The sequence below is a fragment of the Phodopus roborovskii genome, unplaced genomic scaffold, assembly GCF_943737965.1.
Source record: "Phodopus roborovskii unplaced genomic scaffold, PHOROB, whole genome shotgun sequence".
Classification (NCBI taxonomy): domain Eukaryota; kingdom Metazoa; phylum Chordata; class Mammalia; order Rodentia; family Cricetidae; genus Phodopus; species Phodopus roborovskii.
In genome coordinates this window covers 21,996,035-22,011,563 of record NW_026126567.1, presented here as the reverse complement: position 1 = coordinate 22,011,563, position 15,529 = coordinate 21,996,035, and the positions used below count along the sequence as shown (strand labels likewise).

The window sequence follows — 15,529 nt, the reverse complement described above, 5'->3', positions numbered from 1 at the left end:
CCTAGTGCATAGTAAAGGCAATGCAAATGTTCACTATTCACAATGTTCACTAAACTTGTGTGCTACAAAAATCACACGTTGTACTTGCTATATATATATATGTAATCACTGAAATACAAACAATAGGGAATTGATGAGTTTTAGGCGGGAAGGCTGTTTAGTTCTGGGAAACACTCCCTGGCCTCACACCATCTCCTTTTCGCTTGTTTAGTGATTCTCGTGTCTCCTATTAATTATATCTTTTACCAACAGCATTTCCTTTCCTTATTTATTTTTGTGTGTATGTACATGCATTAACATACACATGCTACAGAACACATGTGGAGCTCACAGGACAACTTGCAGAAGTAGATTCTCTCCTTCTACCATATCCATTCTGGGCATCAAACTCAGGTCATCAGGCCCAGCAGCAGGTACCTTTACCTCCTGTGCCATCTCAGGAGCCCTGATGTGAGTTTTCACTGCAAACTCAGCACCGAAGTAAATGAGGGCAAGCAGAAGAGAGTCATGCAAAAGCACAACTCAAAAGAACCATAAGACACGATGAAATTGCTATTCACTTCTAGGCAGAAGGTGTTCTGAGGAACCCTGTTAGACAAACCAGCCCTTGCCTTATCGCTTTGACTGTTCCTTGGAGGCACAGGTCTGCTTGCTGTCATTAGCACACTCCTACTTAGTTTCCCCTGCAGTTTTCTTTTCCACAAAAAGGACACACTCATCAAAATAAATCAGGTATCCACTCACCCATGTTACATTCCAATCAAAACCTGACAGTACCATTTGTTTCCAGTGTGAGGCAGTACATCTATGTTTTTGTTTCTAGACTTCAAAGCAGAGCCTTATCCTGGACAACAGTAATTTCGTTAAATTCACACAATTTTATGAAGAGTTTCCACTGGAAATTGGGAGGCTGCTAAACATTGCTTAATAAACCCTTGCAGGATAGTGAGTGTTCCCTCAAAATGCAGGCTAGAATTGTTAGGAGATTTGAATTGCAAGGATTAATGTGGAAAAGCTTAGTCACTTCTCGCAAGAGTGAGAAACTTGCATGAGTGGTGGCTTGACTGGAATACCCGAGAATCATTTCCTACTCTTCTTTCCCACAAAGAGGCAGCTCAGACACAGAGTGGGAGGATGGCACAGCTGTATGATGGCGATATTGACGGCTATATGAGGCGATAATGTCTACTGTATGATGGTGATATTGACAGCTATATGAGGTGATATTGTCTACTGTATGTCAGCTGTATGATGGTGATATTGAATGACAGCTGTATGATGGTGATATTGATAGAACAGATGCAGATCTCCCTGCATAGGAATCTACTGCAGACACTGCCGAATTAAATCACCTTGGCATCCCTTCCAACACCTCTGAACCTCCAACATAAACAAAACAAAAAACATTCCATTTTCCTGACATGTTAGATTCTATGCATGCCTCCTAATTTAATTTTTTCTTTTAGAATGAAGGTACGTATTTTCATTAAATTGCCTGTTTTGCATTTTTCACTCCTTTCCACAGCATCTATTTATAGAATATCTACCAACTCGTGGGAGCCTTGACAGACAATTGAGCTGGGATGATGTATTTCCTCTCTTGGTGAGGCTTACCTTGTGTCAAGTGGTCCTACATCAAATCATCCCATCACAGCAGGGTGGCGTGAGGCTCCCACAGACAGGCCCCTGTGTGGGCCCTGTGCTGCCTCTGGGAACTGGGTCAGACTCACTCTGTCTTGTGATTTGACAGTAACATCTGCTTTGATCTCTTCTTCCTCCTGCTTCCCTATTTCCCCTTTCTTCCTGGTTGCTCCTCCTCCTCCATTTCTCCTCTGTATCCTTTCAATTCTCCTCCTCCTGATCACACTCCTCCTTGGATGTCCCTTTTGCTTTTCATCTACTTTTACTCTAGTGTTCCTATGAATATGTGTACATGGACATATGTACACATACATGTGGGGGCCAGGAGTTGGCACTGGCTCTCTTCCTCAGTTGCTCTCCACCTTAGCGTTTGAGCCCATCAATTCAGGTAGCCTGGGTGCTCACCACCCTGCCCCCACCCCCACGCATTTTCATGTCTCCATCATTTAGTCACCAGAATTACAGGAATGCACACCCAGGCCTAGTATTCCTCACATGGGCGCTGAGGATTTGAACTGGGTGCCCATGTTTGAGTGGCAAGTACTGGACCCTCTAGGGTGTTTTTGGCCTTTGAAGATTCATTTCCCACACACTTGCCAGGGGAAAATTCCTTTTAAAAAAGTGGGTCAGCATTTTTACGGATTTGAATTGAGCCATGGGATTTAGAGAAATTAAAGTTAAAAATGTAATGATAATTTTATTTTCAAAAATACAAAAGTAAATTACATTCAATAGTAATAACTTAATATCCAAGTATTTCACTAGTTTTATATATTTTAAATCTTTTAATTCTCTTTATTTATTTTATTTTTCCAAATGAGGCCCTCAGCACCGAGACCTAAGCATCTGAGGACACATTTTATGGAAGCCATTAAGAATTAGGTCCTTCAGAAATACTACTCTAAATTTAAACAAATAATTATACCCTTTGCCCTAAATACATTGCTTACTTATCTAAAAATGAGTTCATGGAGCTAGAACAAATCAGCAAGAAAACCTTGACTCTGATGCTATTTCTGCTTGCAGAAGAAATGAAACGAGCTCTTAAGGAAATGGGGGCTTACCAGAATTCTCTTATAGCCTCATATTAAATGCTGTTGGTTCACATAAGCATCATTTAGTCTTCTCTTTACATTTAAGAAACTATCCTGAAGTTCAGTGAATGGCTTCAGACTCATCACTGGAAGTTACCACTCCTCACTGGCATAGAGGAACTGTTGATTCACCAGTGGATTATCTTTCCACTTCTTTTTATAATCACGGGCAGATTAAACACGAACTGAAAGCCAAAGGTGAGCTACAATGGAGCTATTGAGAAAAATACACCCACCACCCACAATGGAATTTTGAGTTATAGTTAGTTTAATTTAGGTAGATTTTCCTTTCTTCCCCCCCCCCCGCTTTTTTTTTTTTTTTTTTTTTTTTTTTTGAGTAGTGAACCTGGAAGAAAAGACACTTTTCACTTGTTAGTCCTAAGTCAGGGAATGGAAACATAGAAAGGCACATTAGACACATATAGTATTCCAACCTCTCATTCCCCAAGTGTGTGTGGAAAGAAAGGTGTTGAATGCCTCTGGTGTTCAGTTTGAGGACTGTCCTCTTTCTAGAGTTACCAGATGTCATAGCACTGACAGTGTTAAACATGGATGGCGCGAATCTCACAGGACCATGCCCCTTGATGAAGAGTTACAGGTAATCAACGGCTCCTGAGACAGAGAAAGAATCAGTCTTCCCTTACTAGGTCTCTGATTCCATGCAGTCAGTGTTATCCATACATAAATAACTCAGCAGGTGGTACCCATGTATATATGTAACAATAATAACATATGAGCAACACTAAATAACTCAGCCAGTAGTACACATGTATTTATGTAATAATAATAACCTAAGAACAAGTAATCCGTAATTTGAGAAGGGAGGAACATTGGGAGTTGAGGAGAGGAGGGGGAAAGCATGCAAATAAAGTAACTATATACAAAGTCACTAACAAAAGAAAAAACTCTTCTCACCCTAATATAGGGCAGTCTGAAATCCCAGTTTTTAACGTTCTCTTCCCAGGTTCTGATAGTGGAACTCTCTCAAAACCCTGCTTACTGTATGTGTTTATGGGTACTTGAGATAGGAAAGCCATTCACTCACCATGATAGGTTAGATACAGACATTGCCGCAAGCTGTGCTCGAGTCTTCTCCTGGTGTCAGAATAAGGAATCAGGACAGCCACTTGATGGGACCGCTGCAGATTTCTGCCCTGCCGTTGGAAGGGGCACAAACCACTTATTTACTCAGGGCTTGAGAGGACCTGTGAAGAAGATGAAAATGGTGATGTCTCTAGGACAGAACTTTAAGAACTTCAGTGTTTCTTTCAACCAGGCAGAAAGCCACTAGCAACAACAATATCTCTGCATACAATATTTTAGTATCTGTGGCATTTATTGCCCCATAACATCAAATCGAAGTTTTCTCCAAGCAAAATTAACTCCACATTTTTGTTGTCGTTGTTTTTCAAGACAGGGTTTCTCTGTCAGGTAGCTCTGGATGGTCTAGAACTCATTTTGTAGACCAGGCTGGCCTCAGACTCACAGAGATCTCTCCCTCCTGCATGTTGGGATTAAAAGGGTATGCCACCACTGCCCAGCTATTATCTATTATTGTGATAATACTTACTACACATACACTATGTGTGTCAATAACATGTATGTGGGCTATGAAAAAAATGACACTTGAATAATACACCGATCCTATTTTCAAGTAATATTTTATACAAAATGATCACGATAGTAAAATAGAGTAGATTTTCTACAAAAGTCACTACAGAGTACATGAAGGTATAGAAGAGAATCTTCTACCTTGGTTAGAGAGATTTGTCAAGAATTTCTGAAGAAGATACCTGTAAGTTACCACCAAAAGGCTTACTTAAACATTTAAAAAAAATCCAGTGTTCATGCGTCTTAGGTCAGTGTATTGTCTCTTACATAAGTAAGCTCGAAGCAAAGAAATTCACCAAAAATGGAGTAATTCCACCCCGTAAAGGATCTTTCTTTGGTGTCTCAACATGTGTCCTCTTCCTGACCTTAACATGGGCTACTGAACACCAGTGAGTCCAACACTCCAGCCAGAAGAGAGGGAAAAACATAAAAAAGAATGTGTGCTATAAAATTTACATACAATGTTCCTACTTGAATTTTATTGATTGGAGCCTGGTCATTTGGACACTGTTATTTAAAGGAAGGTGGAAAATTACAGCCATTTATCTAGACATTCTTGTATCAAGGGACATATTAATAGGTCCACCACTAGGGAAGGGTGATGGAGATTGGGGAAGAAAACAAGCAGAGGCTACGTCCACACTCAACACACAATAAACTTATTTTATACATTTGGTGCCTTGCACAGAAAGATGAACAACTAGTAGAAGAAAGGTGGAATCAGTCTATGGGTGTATGATTTGCTTGTAATAATAAGCATTATTATAATAATGCTTATTTATAATAATAAACATCACACTTCATCTTGCCTAGATCAGTCAATGGTCAATAAATATGTATTGTGCCCCAAGTACTCACCAGATTAAAAATATGTACTATGGACAGTGTGGTGGATAATCTTAGAGCGCCATTTGCCTGGATCAAGACACGCTTACCAAGTCAGTAAAGCACATGTGTAGATGTGATGCGTGAGAGTGTATCTGTAGATGTTAGAGCATATGGGTTCTGTCTTAATCCATGGATGGATTAAGTTTGAACAGGTACTTGGGAGACTGAGGGACTATGGGATGCGGGGACATGGCTGGAGGAAGTTGTCCCTTTGGGGTTTCTCTGTAAAGGCTATACCTTGCCCTAGTTACTTCATACTCCTGATTCTCTGCCCTTGCTTCCTGTCTGCCATAAGATGAAGAGCCTCAGCCACACCCTCTGGTTACCATGGTATCTTGCCTCACTTGGGGTCCAGATGTAATGGAGCCAAGGAATATACAATAAAATTCAGAAGTGGTGGTTAGCTAAAACAAATCCTTCTACATTTAAGTTTCATTTGGTCATGACAATTTAAAACTATTATAAAGAAAAATTCAAGATTTATAAAATATAATCCACATAAAGAACTCACTAACATAGAAGCATCCTCCAAAATAGATGAAATTATATATGCAATGTGATTTTGTACTAGTGTATTTTGATCAGTTATGGCAGAATAGAGAACTAGACTTAATTCTAATGATTCCAAATTTGATCAGAAGTCGACTGATAGAAAAATTTTGATCCTCTCTTAGAATAAGCAGATATGAAGGTCGACATGCTAAACTGTCCGAGTACATTCTAAAGAAACTGTCAAGTATATCCCTTCTTTGGTTAACTGCTAAATCATGTAGATGTGCATTGCTAAGAGCATAGAAACTCAATATTGTGTCACCTCAACAGTCCTCAACCTTTCTTTCGTACTGCTTGACACTTACCAAGGACTCAGTTACCATGAACAGTATGTGTGGAGTATTTTCTAATGCAATAAATTCTCCTGGATATGTTTAATTCTTTCTTTAGAAAGCTGTGTGTCTGGATATCATTATTTTAATGCATAATCAAATTTCCTTTGCTGAATTATACTTTGAATGTTTACCAAACGTTTCCATTGAAAGATATAATTAGAGAAAATAATAAGCAAAGACAAGAACTATGAAATGAGTTATCAGGTTTGTTGGAGTATTCACCAACACAAAAATACTGTCTTTACGAGCATTCACAGGAAAAAGGTCTGTCAGATTTCCACACCAGGAAAAATACTGTTTTCAATTTAAAGATGAATTTATAACTTTCAGCCAAGGTGGACTATCACTAAAAACAACTACCTGTCGTTTCATTATAGTGAAATACAGCTTATTTTCATGTGAGATGAAACCTTTCAAAGCATATAAAGGGAAATGACACCCCTGAGTGCTCAGGTGGGTTGGAAATTCAATTACTACTGTATGGTCACTCTTTAAGAACAGAGTTAAGGAAAATAACCTGTGGACTTAATGAAATATCCTCTAATTAATATAGTTATTAAATGCATGAGTATCTCTTTAATATAATAATGCATTACTGGGATGGTGTTGTAATAAAATATTTAAACATCTACTATGCATAAATATGATCTTATGTTTCTATTGCAGCTGAATGGGGTACTCTACTTGAACAAGCTCACCTAGTTGCATTAACTTTGCAATTCAGTAACACAATATATATACAAAGCAACTTTCGAAACAATAAAGCTATAAAATATTACTTGGAAAAATAAGCACAATGTTTAAACGTTTGGGCCTTAAAAAACACATGTACTGATAATATAAATGAAAATTGCATACAGAAAGTGTACCATCTATATACCATGAGTTACAGTGGTTTTCCTCGAAGAAAAAGAGATCTTGGACCTGAAAAGGAATAGCAAGTACAATATTCTAACTTCTAACCAATGACCCATTCTGCTCTAAGTAATATGCCGTATTCTGCTCCAAATAGTGCAAAGGGCAATGGACATGGATGGGTAAAATACACTTGTATGGGAAGAGTATTTATATTCAAGATTCAAACAGATGTCAGGAAAGCAAATTATCATACTAAACTCTTGATCTGCATGCAATTTAGATATCTTTAAATATCACAGGACATCAGTGGTCTCCTTCCTTTTTGGTTTGCTTCCAAATGAACTCCATGGGTCCATACTTTAAGTTCTACACTCTGTTCTCACAGCGTTTGCTTGCTTGCAGTACTCATTACCAATACCAACATATACCACAAGTGGGGATTATTCTCCATCATCCAAGAGATTAATTTCCCTCTGCTCTCACTTATCCACATGCTTTGGTGGTGTGCACAAGAGCCACAGATCCTGTGAAAGCTTATCCCAATGCTTCATACCTTTCTGAATTAAGTGCTATCAAATTTAGTAATTAAAGTGTATCCTGTTTGTCATTTCCCAAAGCCGCTGTCAGTTTAGAAAGAAAAAAGACTTGCCTTTTCTATCTAAATTCTTGAGTATCCAGAGCTCTCCAGGTATTAATAAACCCAGGGACAGGCTTGTCACAACACGGAGAGACATGACCTAATTTATCAGACAGTAATAAGTTCACAAACTGTATCAGTCTTAAGGACTACAATTGACCAAGTGATTTTGATCTCACTTACCAGTGTGGCCACTGGTGATCACGGTTTCTTCTATTCCATTGTTAGGCTCAGATGCTAACTCAGAGATCACACACATTTCATTTCACAAGACGTGTCACTTACATAACAGCCACAGAAGAGTTAAAGAGGTAGAGTTCAAAGAAGTCTCACTGAAGGCAGGGCAGAGAGCTGACCCAGACACAGAGGGTCACTGGGGGCGGTTGAATATGACTTTCACAAACACAGTGTGGGATCTGTGGCAGTCACACAGAACTTAGCAACTTCAAGGTAGTGCTGATTCAGGGCAGAGTGGGCTCAGGGCAAGGAGAAGATAGATGTGGGACCAGGTAGAGACTCTGTAATTCAAGGGGGTCATATCAAGCAGCGGGACAATGCTGAGCTGATGCAAAGGGGACAGTCAGGAGTTCATCTCCTCTCCATTCCGTGATGTACACACAACATGTTGGATGACAGACAGGTCAGTGGTTACTGCTGTGTGTGCTTACTTTAGAAGTCCCTCCTTTTATTATCCAAGTGAGGGGGTTAGAGGCTGGAGTAGTCCGTGGGACTGATAAATTCACAAGCATGGTTTTGAGACACCCATATGCCTATAGCATCCCAATTTACTCTAAGTTAATAGACTGTCCTTTCTTACTTTCAGGACAAACTTTACTTATCAGCCATGTCATACTAAACATAAGGTGATTCCTTGCAAAGGAATTCTGCCTCACAGTTGTTATCAGCATAGACAGAAACAGCTGCTTTGCAAGATGAATTCCTTAGAGCAAGGAACAGCCTGAAATCTACCATTTCACCAGATAAAGAGTTCTTAGGGAAAGGCGATAGCCCAAAGCAGGACTCAGTCTAATCTTCCAAAGCCTAAACAGTTCTATTGGCCCAAGAACTCACAGAGCACCAACCAGGGACTCACAGCACCAGCCAGGGACTCACAGCACCAGCCAGGGACTCACAGCACCAGCCACGGACTCACGGAGCACCAGCCACGGACTCACGGAGCACCAGCCATAGACTCACAGAGCAACACCAGCACATGGACTCACTCACAGAGCACCTGTCCAGCCACACAGGCTCTGCTGCCAAAACAGATCTCAAAGATTATCCTTTGCCCTAACCATGCTTCCAGCCAGTCTCAGCTCCAGGGGTCACAAATCCTAACCACAGAGGCACCCACAGGAAAAATAAGTCAGTCAGCAGCCCTGCAAGTCAACCTGATCACTTCACCTAACACCCAGTTTTAGCTCCTCTCAACAGCAGTCCTCAAGCAGGCCTTTCTGTTCAGTGACTTGCTGGAAGACAAGCTTCCCCAGAAGCCCCCAGGGTGACTCAGCCACAAACCTAAAGTCTAGCACCAAGTCAGTAAAAGCTGGAATACCAAGAATGGACTTCTGTCAATACAAGAGTAAATTTCCAGCATCATTACCACTGCCTTTATAATTTTTTGGAAGTCTTATTATAAGGCAGGCAATACCAAATTCTTTTATGAATTAAAAAATTCTTTTCACAGCTTTATAAGTACTGGTAATAGAAACGGAGATTCTTTTCAGGATGCTCACTAAAAGAATTGCCTATTTAGGAGGGAGGGCCTAGAACCTACACCAAATGACTTGACAGATTTTGTTGATCCCTCCCTGTGGCATCACCCTCCCTGTGGAGTGGGAGGGGTGTGATGGGAGGGGGGTTGGGAGGCATGGGAGGGAGGGAGGAAGAGGGAACTAGGATGGATATATAAAATAAGAAATAATAATAATAATAAAGAGTTGCCTCTTTTCAAGTATGAAATTTTATTCTTTATTTTTTTGTTTTGGGGCTTCTAAGATGTTTATTTTTTCCTTCTTAAATGTACACTCATTTATGTATTTATAATTTATTTTGTCTTCAAGACTGGGCCTCATGTAGCCCAGGTTAGCCTGAAACTCACTATATAGTTGAGGATGACCTTGAAATTCCGCAAAGGTGAGCTAGCTGCCTCCACACTCTAAGTCCTGCATTTATAGACAAGCAGTCACAATGCCTGGTTTGATGTGGCTTGTGCAGATCAAACCCAGGGTTGCACTCATGCTATGCAAGCACTGTGCAATCTCAGTTACATCTTTAGCAGAAACTATTTATGTTTTAAAGCTATCTTATCCTTATTTAGATTTGCTTACCAACTATAAACTATGAAATCTGTTAACTCCAGAAAACCAGTGTCACCTTTTCAAAACTGTTTTCCCTCTTGATTCTATTGAGAATATTGGCTAGAAGTATGATATGCAAATTAGCAGCATTTTGTTTGCAAAGTGGGGTCAACTAAAAATGACATTCTAGCAATTTCTGTAATCTTAAAATTTCTAGCAGATTGCAGATATGTATCTATCCCTCTGTAACACCTGAATTACTAAGGGCAGCATGGATATAACCTCTACAAATGTTCAAGCACCTTCCAAGATGTTTTTGTACCCACTGATACCTACTCTGAAAATATGATCTTGGCACAGGTTGAAAATCCCCACATGGGAACTTCAGATCAGCACAGATGGTAACCTTGGAGACAAGCTAATGCAAAGCTTCATGTGTCTTTTCTCCACAGTGCAGCTGTCATTGTGGTGGTATTGAAGTCATTTCATGGGCAGTATTAGTATTCAATTGGCTATGTCAGTAATTGGTCTAAAGCATTTATTGAAGAGACTTGGTTGTATACACGGGATTCCAAAGCTCTACAGAAATAGCTCCTACCTCCACATTACAGGGAGTCTTTGTGATCTTCAGAGAAAATAATCCGGAATGACCTTGCAGTCATTTTAAAGTACACTGTCACTGGAAACAGAGGTCACTCTACAACTCACGTTTGGGATATTTTCATGTAGATACTGTAATATATAGTTATAATTTTATGTGACAAATTCACCTTATTTTTGCATGAACTACAAAGACAACTTTCATCTTGTCTGTTGACCCCATCTCTTCTGACCATGTTCCTCTACTGCCACATCTTACTGGTTCCTTCCCTTCTGTGGTCCTGATTCTGCAGTCTCTGTTTGTCTTGACTTGTGAATTCAAATGATGCCTCTGCTCTCATTTGCTTCTATTGACAAAGTATAGAAAGTACTACCATGCCCCACTGCACTCCCCTTTCACCACCCACAGTTGCTTCTTGGTATTTGACTCAACAGTTTCATCAGCAACTAACCAGGCAAGATTCAACCAAGGAACCCACTGGCCTTTGTTCAGAATCCAGCCTATCCACGTGGGTTTTCCTCCCACTAAGCTCCACTAATGAATCCCTATTTCCTACAAGTGTATGCTTCAAAGTTCATTCTAGTGGGATGGTCCCCACTTACTCATTAAGAGCTGATAGATTTTGCTCTTGCTGTTTTGTTTTCCCTTCCGCCTTGTACATGCAGGCATGTCTATATCTGTACAAGTTCAAGTCTACATTAATTTTAGTCTTAGCCCCTTTGCTTTACATTCCTTACTCATGAACCAGATATAATTGTTTTAAATAAACCAATGCAATAAGTGAATTTTTGTTGTTGTTATTGTTGTTGTTGTTGTATTGTTTATCGAGACAGGATTTCTGTGCCTTGGCTTTCCTGGAACTCATTCTGTAGACCAGGCTGGCCTAGACATAGCTTCTTTGTGCAAATTTCAACCCTTACCACTTAGTGGGGATCACCATTGTCTACTGAGAACTTGAGGGAGTCCTCAGGCAGCAGTGATTTCTGCTGCACATATTGTCATCTCAAATTCATTATATTTGCTGTCAAAACTTACCATTAACACCACAAATAATACTTTAAAAGAATTTGAAGAAGACACAGATGCATTCCAATTCCCTGTTCAGAAGTGACTCTCTGCCATCTAAATACTATGGTTAATATTTTCCTCACACTGACCATCCCACTGAGCCTCCTTTTTTACTCACATTAAATACCCACTCCTCACTGAAATGGTTTTCACCTCCCACTGAAGGCTAAACAAGTCAGAAATCAAACTAAGCCCTCAGTCCCAAACCCCCATCTACAAGGTGCACATTACTCTACTCAAGAGCAGCTGAAATATCAAGCACCCAAAAGAGTACAATCTGTGGAAACCAGTCAGTGCTTGCAGATTTTACAAGACACTTTGATGAGTCACTAAAGGTCTAATCCCATGTGGATAAGCCAGTCAGAAAGACTGCCAAAAAGAAAAAAAAAAAAAAGCTTAATTAAAAACAGAAAGAAATGAAGCAGCCAGCATATTGAAATAAAAGCGTATATATTTCAGGAGGAAGAAAATACTTTGGTACATTAAATGAATCTTTGTGTATTCTCAGAACGCGTGCATTTCGGCACTTTGGACTGACTTTGGAGGATAGCAGAAAACTTCTGGTAAACAGTGTGTTTAGGGATGGGATGTAGTATATAAACAGATGGATCCTCGCCCCCAACCCTGAAGATTGCTTCAAGGTCCATTACTGCACAGCCCAGTCTGATGGACCAGCCCTCATCTGAAACTGCCTCCACCCCTGGGCCTTAAGTCCTGTCAACTTGTGCTTGGTTTCTTTCTGAATAAACTAATCAACTCCACACCCATATGTCCCAGAACAGACAGAAAGATCATTGTGTTCCTGCTTCCAGGAACCTCCCTCTCTACTTGATTGAAAAATGTATAAAGTCTCGCTTAAGTATCAGTAATTCAAAACCTGAAAAATTTAGTCTCCTTGCATATTATACATATTTTTCTTACATCTCTTTCATATTATTATTTTCTTCTCTGTGATAGAAGAGTACTGTTAGTAGTAATGTATTATTAACTGTGTGAGCAACAGTTATCTAAGAAATTACACTTTGAAGTTTCTGGCTATGGGGGTAGGGAATATCCATTTGCTAAAATGAAAATATGGATAATAGTAATGAAAATATAGTAATATTTATTTAAACTATAATTACTTGTAGACCTCTCAGAACATGCTCAAAAGCAGGAGAAATTCCGTAGCTATTAATTCGCTTGTTTTATCTGGGTCCAACTAATTCTTCAAAATTATTTGACAACAAAGACATCTACATAAAAGATTCAGTCTAAAAAAGCAAGGCAGGCAGATAGACAGACAGACAAAGCAGAAATTTTTACAGAAAGAAACTTATTCAGTGCCAAATAGCCAGACTTGAAAATATATACAGAAGTAACATTATATAAATGGAGTAGATTATATATAATCATATATACACTCACATATATATTACATAATATATAATATATTACACATATGCATGGAATAACAATGAAGACAGAGGCCATGGATTTGAAGGATATAGTGGTATATAGGAGGGCTTGGAGAGAGGAAAGTAAGGACAAATGTTGTAATTTTACTATAATCTAAAAAAGTTTTTTTTTGGTTTTGAAAAGAAAAGAAAAAAGAAATCTTGCTTCCACGAGAAGAAATGACCATAACAGCTGGGCAGCCACACAGGCAGAGCATGCAGAGAGAGGCAGTTTCTCAGGGGAACGATAGTTGCACAGTGGGGCATTTCCTACAGACACAGACTACAAGAAATGTACTTGCACACAACTCTTTTGAGTCAGCAAAAATTTTTTTTTCTTTAGGACACTATTTTAAAATAGCATGATCAAAATCAGTTTATATCTCTTTCCCCTCACTGAGTATGGGAAAGAACTGACTTATCAAAGCGCCTCTCACCTGCGGTTCTCCACACACATACTTTAAAGTTGAAAGCGAAAGGCTTCCTTTTAAAAACTTGTTTGTGTGTATGTATGTGTATATTATGTATGTGTGTGATCATGTGTGTGTATGCATGGATAAAGAAGATGTGGCACATCTACACAATTGAATACTACTCTGTGAAAAAAAAAATAATGGAATCTTGAAATTCGCAGGCAAGTGGATGGAACTTGAAGAAAAAATCCTGAATGAGGCAACCCAGTCACAAAAGGAGGAACATGGTACATACTCGTGCATTTATGGATTTTAGACATAGAGCAAAGGATCACCAGCCTATAATTCACACCGCCAGAGGAACTAGGATAAAAGGAGGATTCTAAGACATTCATAGAAGGTCCCTCACAGAAGGGGGAAGGGACAAGTTCTCAAGATCACATGGGGAGTGGGGGGACGGTGAGTGGAGAGGGAACTAGGAGAAAGAGAAGGGGAAAAGAGGAAAGCACATGGGACTAGGAAGATTGAGTCAGTGGAGGAATAGAAGAGAGGAGAGAGAGAGAGAGAGAGAGAGAGAGAGAGAGAGAGAGAGAGAGAGAGAGAGCATAAGAGGGAGCCATTATAGGTTTGAAGAGAAAGCTGAACCTAAAGAAATGTCCAGAGACCTACAAGACTGACCCCCAAGTAACAATCTGAGCAACAGTGGAAAGGCTACCATAATGACCTTCCCTGATAATGAGATCAACGACTAACTTATCCACCATCATGGAGCCCTCATCTAGTAGCTGATGGAAACAGAAGCAGGCACCCACAACTAAACACTGAGTCAAACTGGAATCCAGATGCAGAGAAGGAGGACAAGACCAGGCTGCAGAAACCCACAGAGACAGCTGACCTGAACAAGGAGGAGCTAACGGGCCCCCAGACTGATAGCTGGGAAGCCAGCATGGGACTGACTCAGACCTGCTGAACATGGGTCTCAGCTAGAAGGCCTGAGCAGTCTAAGGGTCCTCAGACAGTGGAACCAGGATGTATTCCTGGTACACAAAAGGACTTTGAGGGCACATCCCCCATGGAGGGACATTCCCTTAACCTAGAGACAGGAGAGAGGGCCTAGTCCCTACTCCAAATGACTTGACAAGATTTAGATGACCCCCTACATATGGAGTGGGGGTGTATGGGATGGGAGAGTGGTTGAGGTGCATGTGAGGGTGGGAGAGCAGGGAAGAGGGAGGGAGGGGGAACTGGGATCGACATGTAAAATAAAAATAATAAATATATTAATATAAAAAGTTGTTTGTGTGTATGTATGTGTATATTATGTATGTGTGTGTTTATGTGTGTGTATGTATGTGTGTTTGCATTGTGTTCATTTGTTTGTGTATGTATGCATGCATTAATGTGTGTATTGTATGCATGTGTTTATGTGTGTTTGTATTGTTTATGTGTGTATGTGTGTATTTATGTGTGTTTGTATATGCTTATGTGTATATGTATGTGTGTTTGTATATATATTATATATGCGTGTGTGTGTGTGTGTGTGTGTGTGTGTGTGTGTACCATTCCTGAAGAAGTTGTTGTCTCCTGCTACATTGAAGTTTCTCTAGAGAAGTGGAAGTGTTTTATTTAATGTCCCCTCTTATACTCTAACATGCTTAATTGTATGTTAATTTTTCTTGTTCATAGGTATGAATCTAGGTAGACTATCTAATAAATGAGGACATTTCTATATTATTATTTATAAAAGAACAATATACTATTTTAAAAACCTTCTTTATATTCCTTAATCTCATTCAAGACTCCTTAACCTAAATTTATATCAAATACCTGTTTAATTTGTCCTTCAGAATACACTAAAAATGTATATACTTGAAATGTAAAATAGAAAAGATAATAGTTAATGATAGCCATTAAGATGTTTTCTGTTCTCTTGAGTCAGAAAAGATGTCAAAGTATGTGTTCACTCAATACTTCCACTGTTTCTATTTGCTGATCTGTGCACTAAGAAGGATGCAAGTTTGTCTAATGTGGCTTTGGGATTTGCAAGAGCCGCTGAAAAGGCTTTGCAAATATCTATAAATGTCAAATAGTACAG

General features: G+C 39.5%; 1 protein-coding gene across 1 annotated transcript in view; it reads right to left on the bottom strand.

Annotated features, from left to right (window-relative positions):
* The window catches only part of LOC127235371 (oxidation resistance protein 1-like), a 248,519-nt gene that overhangs the window by 174,603 nt on the left and 58,387 nt on the right, over positions 1-15,529 (bottom strand). The window contains exon 2 of the mRNA XM_051202623.1: positions 3,781-3,940. Within this exon, the coding sequence (XP_051058580.1) occupies positions 3,781-3,803 (23 nt within the window). The 5' untranslated portion in view covers positions 3,804-3,940. The remainder of the gene's footprint in view (positions 1-3,780; positions 3,941-15,529) is intronic.